Genomic DNA, 10920 nt, shown 5'->3' with positions numbered 1-10920 from the left:
CAACATGGCACAAGTATACATATGTAACAAACCTGCATGTTATGCACATGTACCCTAGAACTTAAAGTATAATAAAAAAATTCAAATATACTTATAAAGAGAAAAAAAAATGTCTATAGACAGGTAAATGGACAAAGAAAATGTGGTATGTTCATGCATCACATAACAACGTTTCAGTCAACGATGGGCCACATACACAATGGTCATCACGTAAGATTGCAATGGAGCTGAAAAATTCCTATTGCCTAATGATGTTGTAGTCATAAGGTCGAAGTGCAATGTATTGCTCACAAGTTTGGAGTGATGCTAGTATAAAGAAACCTGCTGTGCTGGCAGTCCTGCAATAGTACAGCACATCTAGTTGTGTAGAGTACATAGTACTTGATAATAGCATCTCTTTTTATTGGTTTATGCATTTACTATACTATACTTTTAATCATTATTTTAGTGCATACTCTTTCTACGTATTAAAAAAGTCAACTGGGAAACAGCCTCTGGCAGGTCCTTCAGAAGGTATTCTAAAAGAAGGCATTGCTCTCTTAGGAGATGACAGCTCCATGCATGTTATGGACCCTGAAGATCTTGGGACAAGAGGTGCAGGTGTAAGACAGTGATACTGATGATCCTGACCCTGTGTAGGTGTAGGCTAATGTGTGTGTTTGTGTCATAATTTTTAACAAAAAGGTTAAAACAGTAAAAAAAATAAAAAAAATAGCTTTTAGAATAAGGATATGAAGAAAAAATACTTTTGTACCACAGTTCAATGTGTGCTTTAAGCCAAGTGCTATTACAAAAGAATCAAAAGCTAAAAAGTAATTACAAAGTGTATAAAGTAAAACAATTATAGTAAGCTAAGACTCATTTATTATTGAAGAAAGAACAGCGGTTTTTAATGGGTTTAGTGTAGCCTAAGTGTACAGTGTTTATGAAGACCATAGCAGTGCACGGTCATGTCCTAGGCCTTCACATTCACTCACCACTCACTCACCATGCACTCACTCACACAGAGAAACTTCTAGTCCTGCAAGCTCCATTCATGATAAATGCCCTATATGGGTGTATCATTTTTTATTTTTTATACTTTATTTTTATTGTACCTTTCCTATGTTTAGACATACAACTCCTTGCCATTGTGTTATAATTGCCTACAGTATTCAGTGCACAAACACGCTGTACAGGTTTGTAGCCTGGGAGCAATAGTCTATACTGTAGAGCCTAGGAGTGTAGTAGGCTAGACCACTTAGGTTTGTATAAGTGCATTCTACAACATTTGCACAGCGGCAAAATCACCTGATGATGTATTTCTCAGAATGTGTCCCTGTCATTAAGTGACACATGACTATATATGTACAATGGAACACTATTCAGCCTTTAAAAAGAAGGAAATTCTGCAATATACAACAACATGGATGAACCTTGAGGACATCATGCTGAGTGAAAAAAGCTGGTCACAGATTTCACTTACATGAGGTATCTAAAAGAGTCAAATCCATAGACTCAAAGAGTTAGAATGGTGGTCATCAAGGCTAGGGGGATTGGGAAATGGGTCATTACTAATCAGGAGCCGTACAGTTTTAGTCAAGCAAGGTAAATAAGCTCTAGGGATCTGGTGTTCAACATCATGTCTAGAGTCAACAATACTGTATTGTACACTTAAAACTTTGTTAAGGAGGTAGATTTCACATTAGGTATTCTAACCCTCATAAAATAAAATAGAAACTTCAGACTTAGAAATCTGATGAGTTTTCATTTTGAAAGATCCTAAGAGCTCTAGCAAAATCCTGGCCCATTTCTAACTCAAGTAATTACATTCCCAGCACCCACAATTTTCCTCCAGTTTTAATTAAGAAATGTGTTTTGCTTCGTCTCTGTGGCTGCCAGACTGTACTTCACACAGGTGTGTCCTAATCACCTTGGACCCGAGAGAGCTGGCATTGACCATGAAACTTTGGTTAAGTGATGCTTTACATAAATACATTGTGTAATGTGAGTTATTGCCCCTCACTCTGCCTTTTCTTCAAATAATTTTTCAAAATGGGGTTAAGTCTGAGGTCCGTGTAAAGACTTTTTAACCAGTGCTATGTGCTGATAAATCACTTAGTATTTACTTACTGTCTACAACCATCTTTCATTTATCAGTTACCATCTTTTTGAACTTAAAGCAAAATCTATTATATTATCTGGTTTGGTGACTTGAGCTACTGAGCTGAAACTTTTCCAAGGGTAATTTCTTGAGCTACCAAATGACCAGGAAGATTTTTCTCAGTTTTCTGTTCTCAGCAGAGACTGTTGGATGGGATGATTCACTCAGTCCCACCCAGCTCCAAAATATTTCCCTAAAGTATCTTTTCTGAATATAGCTTTATTGTCCCATCATATTCGGACTGTAGAAATTAAATAAATACAGTCTGTTAATTCAGACCTTTGCCACAGGCACAACTCAGCTTCCTCCTCACCACACTGATTTTACCACAGGACAACATGGTGTCTTTAGATAGTGGACCAGCCCTCCCAGGTGACTGGTGTTCCTGGCCACGTCATTCCTAAATTCTCCAATTATATCATTCAAACCATTCATCTCCTTGCCTGTGTCTCATGGGTAGCTTAATCTGCTTAAGAGTTTTTTCTCCATTGTTTAAATATTTTAGCACCATTAAAAATCATTTATTATAGATATTACTAATTTTAACGGAAGTTTCTGAGAATCAGAGGGAAAAGAAGTTTGCTTAAAAGATCATAGATACACATGTTTTTGGATTATCCTAGCTCTTTTCATTGATAGGCTTAGAGTTCATTTCTAGATATAAATATACGAATTCATCTTTCGTTGGCTCTATTTGGAGACACAAACAACATTTGTTTTACTTCGTTTTAGGAGTATCAAGGGGATATAAAGTATAAGCATATTTTCTTTCTGCCAAGTTTGAAATTTTGTAACAAAGATCTAAATAAATCAACATGAAGCCTGTAAGGTATATATCTTAAAACATGGTAAGTTTTTATTTCAGAAATGCCTCTGAGTATTATCAAACTTAGGACCAAGTTTACCTTTCTATACCCTTATATTAACATATGTTCTATTATGACTATACATATGTTAAAATATGTTCTATTAACATATTAACATAACATAATATAATGTAATGTTAGGAGGAGAAAAATAGAATTTAAAACTTTACATACAATCTTGGTAGCAATATGTTATTAATGTTAATCTATATGTACATTGAAAAAAGACCAGAACAAAATATACTAAAAGCATTAAAAGTGGATATCTCTGGGTGGTAGTACTATGCATACGTTTAATTTTTTTGTCTTTGTGTATTTTAAAAAATTTCTACAATGAGTATGTATTACTTTAATAATAAATAAAGATATTTTGAAAAGCCATATAAGTGACACATTATTTTATTTGAAATGATTTTGGACTTAAAGAGATAGTTTGTACACATTGTGGGTTATAACATGTAAGTTTCAAGTTATATCTGGTTTAAATTTGTTGTCTGCAAAGCTGAAAGGAGCTTTAATAATAAAAATAACAATTAGACACGAAAATCACAACCTTCCTTGAATATAGTCCTCTTCCAAACCTATGCTAGCACATATGCTATCACACACTGCGCTTTGTTGATTATTCTTGCTCTCCTTTGTGTAGTCAGGAGGGGTATTTAATAGCCATAGATGAAAAGATTTGGCCCAAGGTCACATAGCTACTAAATGGCAGGCCTGAAACTGGATCTCCATCTAATTCTTTTCCCACCATTCTCTGTAGGAGTAAATTAAAAACTATCCTTTTTGAAAGGAAAAATGTCACAGTAGCCTTTTGCACTCCTCATGTTTGTGATTGTGTTACTGCTATTCGTTCATGCTTGTTAAGTGTGGAAAGATAGCACACCAATATCTTAGTGCGTGTTATGTCCCAGGCACAATGCTGGACACTGGCCATACATTCACCCGCCTAATCCCCTACAACAACTGTGTGGTACTGACATTTTGATATCTGTTTTACAAATATAAAATCTGAAATTCACAACACTTGTGAATTGTGGATAGGAAATTGAACCCAGCTCTTTCTGACTCACACTCAAGAACACTGAAAGCAGAGCGCCAGAAAAGCTGCATTAGAGCTTTCTCCAGGAAGAAGAAAGCGAAATAAGCCACCCAGAAAACCTGCGCTAGAGGAAGTAAAACAAGGGACAGTTACACAAAGCTTCCCTCCCAGTGTTGGGGCTTACAGATGCACGCTGTGGTGAAAGATAAAATCGGGTTTAAATCCATTTCTGACCCTTACTACTTGTGTGACTTTGGCAGTGCCTATCTCCTCAAACCTTCAATTTCCTTGTCTGAAAGATGGAAGCATGGCAATAATAATGATAGTTCTCATGAGGAATGAATGAGACAACTTATGTTGAGATCTCAGCGTGCAATTCATGGAATAAAAATAGGGTTCTGCTGATGTTAGTTTTAAATGATAATGATGCTTATGGTGATGATAATAATATTTGTAAACCTGAAGTTGCGTAGCCAAGGAAGTGTTCTAATATGAAGCCAAAAATTTAAGTGGAGTTGAAAAGAAACATTCTCATTGAAGTCTTCTTGAAGACTGAGATAAATTGATGAAGATTAAGAAATTATAAGAAAGATACTGTTCTAATTTATTAGTATATTTTGCTAAAGAGGTTCTCTCTCTCTCTCTGTGCTGTGAGAATCATGTTCTTTTATGGCTTGAACATAGTATATATGGATTTCTACTTGTCACATCTTTTAATAGAGAAAAATTCAAAAGGAGTCAGAAGTCCCTTAAGAAAGTTAGGAGACTTCTCTTTGGTTTATAGAGACCAGTTGAAGTAGGTAGGAGAAGTATGTTTAGATGGGGAAGTTCAAGTGTTCTTTAGGTCTTGGGGCAGGGTGATGGGACACAATTGCTGGGGTGCGGTTGTGATTTTTGAGGTCCACTGTGTTCTTACATACTTAGCTGTAATGACCCTATGGCAGAAATCATTTGAATTATGTTTAGCAATCGTTTGTCTTGCTGTTATATATTACTTTACATAAGCATCGATCCCTGAGTGATTGATTTAACAAAGATTGGATAACAAGGTTGTTGTTTTTGCTTCTTGTTTTCTTTTTTGCTGTCTCCCCAGAGCTGGTTTTCTTGAGGCCTCAGTGATTGTGAGGCTTGCCGTGATACCTCTTACAGTTTCCCGTTCTTTAAAGTTAGCAAGTTTGCCAGATAATCTCAGAGATGCCTCCATCTCTCTAGCTCTGTAATTCCATCATTTTTATATTAAGATGTAATGTGTGACTCTCAGGCTTACGTTGTGGACTACGCAGTTATAAGGTGTTTGCTATCGAGGCCCCGTGCCTCATTCAGAATTAACACTTACATTGATTCTTGAGTTAACACAATCCTCTTATTTGGAGGACTACCTTCAGCAAGAAGCCCTTGTGCATTTTATGTCTTGCCAGAAATGCTTTTTGTTTGTTGGGAAGGAGCTGCACAGTTCCTTTGCACAAGGATGAGTGCAGCCTTCAGTAAGTAGTCCTTGTGCATTTTGTGCTCTCATGATGGGTTCACGTCTGGCTAATGAGAGACTGCTTAGTGTTACTCAGGTTTAAATATTGGTGCTATTATTAGAACCCAGTCTGTTTTCTGGAGAGTGAATGACCATCAGACAGAACATCATTATTCTTAAAAATGATTTTCAGCACAGTGTAAAGGATGAGCCACGTCAGCAGCTTTTTGTGCGTGTACCATGATCACCTTCTCTCCTAATAGCTTTTTCAGGAATGCCCACTTCCTTTCATTGCTATTTATATTTGTTGCATGTATTGATTTTCTTAGAGCCTTTCATTTCGTAGCATTTATTCGTATCAGACACCACGATCTCATAAGAAAAGCAAACATACCCAAAGGTGACCGGGGACTGTACCTGTTTCCCAAACTCAGGAAAGCTTTTTGCCTCCTTGAACAGTGTGAAAATTGGTCTAGAACAGGGTATCTCATCCTCAGCACTATTGACATTTGGGCCAGATATTTCTTTATTATGGGAGGTGGTAGGGGCCTTCCTGTGCGTTGTAGTGATGCCGGCAAAACCTCAAAATTGGGTCTCAGCTCGGGGGAGTTCTTGGCTTTACACAGGAAAGAATTCGAGAGTAAGCTGGCAGTGAAAGAAAGCAAGTTTATCAGAGCAGCAATGTATAGCAAAATGGCCCAGAGAAGCACTTGTGGATTGCTGGCTGGCTATATTTATACCCACTCTTAATTATGTACAAAATAAGGGGCAGGTTATTCACAAGCTTTCTGGAAATGGGGCACAGAGTTCCCAGAACCATATAAGGTAACTTTTGAGCCATTTGCCGTGGCATCATTTATAAACTGCCATGGTGCTGGTGGGAGTGTCTCATGCAAATATATTATAATTAGCATGTAATGAGCCATAAAGGCAACTAGAGGTCGCTTTGGTTGCCATCTTGGTCCTTCTGGTTTTGGTCAGTTTCTTTGCTACACCCTGTTTTGATCAGCAGGGTTGTGACCAGGACTCAGAAAAGCAGGTCCTGCTGATCTCCTACCTCAGTAGGAACTAGTGGCCCATTAGATGACAGTAGCACCCCCTCAGCTGTGAGAACCAAGATTGTCTCCTAACATTGCCAAAGGTCCCCCGGGGGGGCAAAATTAACCCAGTGGAGACTCACTAGTCTATAATATATTTTTTTAAAGTATATACAAACTTTAAAATGGTATGACACTAGAAGTTTGTGAATGTAATGATTATTAGAGTCTTGTGATAGTTTTTTTCCTGTGGAGTGACATGAATGAAAAACAGAATTTATTTGCCTTGTTAGAAGACTTTCTTGATAAGACTTTAATATTGTTTTGAATTTGTTTCCCCCATTAAAATTTAAGGACTCATTATCAAAGTTTGAAAGAAGCCACAGGAAGAAAACCTTTGAACAAACCTTTGAACAAACACCGATTAACACACATGGTTGTGACGGGCTATGCTACTGTATAAGTGGTACTAGCATAGTCATTAAAGATAAGTCTTGGCCAGGCATAGTGGCTCACGCCTGTAATCCTAGCACTTTGGGAGGCCGAGGCGGGTGGATCAGCTCGAGACCAGCCTGGCTAACATGGTGAAACCCCGTCTCTACTAAAAATACAAAAATTAGCCAGGCATGGTGGTGGGCACCTGTAATCACAGCTACTCGGGAGGCTGAGGCAGGCAAACTGCTTGAACCTGGGAGGCAGAATTTGCAATGAGCGGAGATAACGCCGCTGCTCTCCAGCCTGGGTGACAGAGTGAGACTCCTCAAAAAAAAAAAAAAAAAAAAGTCTTTGTGGTGAGGGAGGGGAGTTGAGGGGTGAGAAATTACCTATTGAGTACAATGTACATTAGTCAGGTGATGGGTTCACTAAAAACCCAAACTTCACTACTACACAGTATATCCTTATTACAAAATTGTACTTCCCCCCTCTAAATCTATTTTAAAAAAGATAAGACCTGGTACATAACAGACATTCCAAAATATTTGTTGAATGGATAAATGGATGGTTGGATGAAGGATCTGCCACTGCTAACTCATATAGTCTTGGGAACAACATTTCATCAGTGATACACCAAACTAGTGGTCACAAAAGCAAAAGTGGTCACTGGGTACGAGCAGTACAGAGCCCCTTTCCTTCTGTGGATCCCCCACGTGTTCCTCTGCTCTTCCACCGGTTTGTTTACACTCTCCTTCCTAGGCCTATATCCTTACCTGCCTTTCCTTCTCTCTATATTTGTTGCCTGAATTTATTTTCTTTAAGCTTTTCATATGGTATCATTTCTTTGTATCAGACACCAGGATCTCAAGAAAAGAAACCCACCATATTTGATTGTGGATCCACACCTGGGCAATCCTGAGTGAAGAACTGCTTAATCTTTATTCTCTGGTTGTTTAAATCAAACTAGTAATGTGATTCCTAATCATCTTTGAAAATACTTCATTTTGATTTTCTAGCGTCTCATGCCTTTCTTTGATAATTTATTCTAGAATATAAGTTTTTGGTCAGAGGAACGTGTATTAATAACTGGGATAGATGGGTTTTAACTGTGATCATGTGCTCACAGTGATGCTATTGATTCAATACTAAAAAGCATTTCCTCCATTTTATAAAGAAATTGAGGTACAGATTTGTTAAGATATAGAGCCTGATGCCTACAGGGTGAGTAGTTACATTAGGGTTAGAATTGCAGATCCTAGATGTTGAGACCAGGTTCATAGCACCAAGAGGGAGGGTGAAATTGAGGTGGGGCAGTAATCTGATAAAAAGCATTGAATCTGTAGTACCAGAAAGTTGAAACATTTTTCTTTATGTTTTGTCACAAAAATAATTGTTGAGGGTGGCTACTTAGGGTATCAAGGCTTTGATTCAATGGGAAGAATATTTTCTCTAAAATGGACAATTTATTAATTTCAAGACCTTTCCTATGAGTTTTATTTTGGTAAGCGTTGCTCATGACCTGCTTCTCTTCTCTCTTAGACCTTCTCTCACCATGCCCCATAGGAATCTGACAGGAAGCTGCAACGTTAATTGTGGCTGTAAAATACACGAGTATGAGCCAGTCTGTGGATCAGATGGAATTACATACTTTAACCCTTGTCTGGCTGGCTGTGTTAATAGTGGTAATCTTAGCACTGGGGTGAGTATATTTCACAAGTTCCTCTTCTGTTAGTCCAGCATCCTGTGACAAGGATATGATGAAATTCATATGCAGCCACAATGACTTCAGTCTTTCTTTTCAAGAGGCTCCAAGTAACTTACAAAATACCTCTGACGAAAACCTCGAGGAAAGAAAGTTATGCATTGCTATTATTTTATTTTCCAGGGATGACTGGAACATTTGGGTGCAGGGATTTGGTTCCATATCAGCGTTCTCCTACTTTATATTCTGCGCCAACTCAGTGAAACTTGATAAGGTTGAGCTCTAGGCCTGCCATTTGTTTCTCTGACAGGGCCCTTGTGATGGATTTGAAGGTCAAGATGACCACATTTGGTGCTGATAGAAGAGAAAAGGAAAGCACCTCCCCTGACTGGAGTCTGTGAAGATGGGCAATGGCCATTTTTCATACAGTATCAGTTCAGTTCAGGCTTAAAAAAAACTTTCAAAGTAAAGATATTTCTGACAGTTCAAGAATAGGCTATTTTGAGAATTCCCTTTCATATAAATTATAAATGGGCTGTAATACTGTGGGAGAAGGTTTTCATATTTTACTCAGTTTCTTTCTTTTTTCTTTCTTTCTTTTTTTTTTTTTTTGAGATGGAGTTTCACTCTTGTTGTCCAGGCTGGAGTGCAATGGCGTGATCTCAGCTCACTGCAACCTCCGCCTCCCGGGTTCAAATGGTCCTCCTGACTCAGCCTCCCTAATAGCTGGGATTACAGGCATGTGCCACCACGCCTGGCTAATTTTGTATCTTTAGTAGAGACGGGGTTTCTCCATGTTGGTGAGGCTGGTCTTGAACTCCCAACCTCAGGTGATCCATCTGCCTCGGCCTCCCAAAGTGCTGGGATTATAGGCTTGAGCCACAGCATCTGGCCTCTACTCAGTTTCTTATTGAGCACGGTTTGATTCTTTGTGAAGAACAGATTGTAGGAAGTTGCTTTCACTAAAAGGTTAAAATGCATGTGCTTGTTCTGTGCAGGTGATAAGGGATTATACCATCCACTGAATGTTTTGGGGATATTGTTTTTGATGTCTGAGTTTTAAACTGCAATGATAAATTGAGAATTCGTGTTGTTTGTTCCCCATCATATAACTGGTGAGCTCCACTGTGTCGCCATGTTGAAAGGGTGAGATCTGTTCTCCTGGTGGCTAAGTCCTTCCTTGAGAGTGAGTGCTCATCCTTTAAAAAATGCCAGCAGTCTTTTGAGCATGACAGCCAAACAGTGCCCCATCTCCATACTTATTCTTACCACTGCTTCAGGTATTCAAGGTTGCAATGAAGGCCAGCTCAGCTGGTGTCCATTTAGTGTGACTCTGTCAGAGTCCAGGAGCAGTACTGGATGGGGGCTGTGGCAGTCAAGTTCCATCCATGGAGCTAGTTGCTCTTCCGTAGGGAGTAGGGCACCAGCTAATTATAGGGACTAAGAAGATGTTTAAAATGGAAGCACCAGAATGTACATTAACTTAGCCACTATGGAAAGCAGTTCAGAGATTTCTCAAAGAACTTAAAACAAAATGACCACTCAACCCAGCAATCTCATTCCTGGGTATGTATCCAAAAGAAAACAAATCATTCCACCAGAAAGACACATGCACTTGTATGTTCATCACAGCACTATACACAAGAGTAAAGACATGGAATCGAGTTAGCTGCTCATCAGTGATGAATCTGATAAAGAAAATGTGATCATGTACACCATGGAGTACTGCACAGCCATAAAAGAGAATAAAATCATGACCTTGGCAGCAACATGGATGCAGCTGGAGGCCATTATCCTAAGTGAATTAATGCAGGAACAGAAAACCAAACACTACGTGTTCTCACTTATAAGTGGGAGCTAAACACTGGGTACTCACGGACACAAAGATGGAAACAATAGACACTGGAGACTTACTAGCGGGGGAGGTGGGGAGGGAGGTGTGAAAAACTACCTGTTGGGAACTACGCTCATGACTTGGGTGATGGGATCATCTGTACACCAAACCTCAGCACCACGCAATAGACCCACGTAACAAACCTGCACATGTACCCCCTGAATCTAAAATAAAAGTTGAAAAAGAAAAGAAAATGGTGATGTTCCCCTTCCCGAGTCCAAGTGATCTCATTGTTCAGTTCCCACCTATGAGTGAGAACATGCAGTGTTTGGTTTTCTCTTCTTGTGATAGTTTGCTAAGAATGATGGTTTCCAGCTGCATCCATGTCCCTACAAA

The 10920-nt window shown here is 38.8% G+C and overlaps 1 protein-coding gene across 2 annotated transcripts in view; it reads left to right on the top strand.

The window, feature by feature from the left end:
• The window catches only part of SLCO5A1 (solute carrier organic anion transporter family, member 5A1), a 159343-nt gene that overhangs the window by 139349 nt on the left and 9074 nt on the right, over positions 1-10920 (top strand). For both annotated transcript variants that reach the window (XM_011940924.1, XM_011940925.1), the window contains one exon: positions 8528-8687. In XM_011940924.1, the coding sequence (XP_011796314.1) occupies positions 8528-8687 (160 nt within the window). The remainder of the gene's footprint in view (positions 1-8527; positions 8688-10920) is intronic.

The sequence above is a fragment of the Colobus angolensis genome, unplaced genomic scaffold (assembly GCF_000951035.1).
Source record: "Colobus angolensis palliatus isolate OR3802 unplaced genomic scaffold, Cang.pa_1.0 Scaffold194, whole genome shotgun sequence".
Taxonomy (NCBI): Eukaryota; Metazoa; Chordata; class Mammalia; order Primates; family Cercopithecidae; genus Colobus; species Colobus angolensis.
Note: the sequence above shows the minus strand (reverse complement) of the source record. Positions and strands in the feature narration are given on the sequence as shown.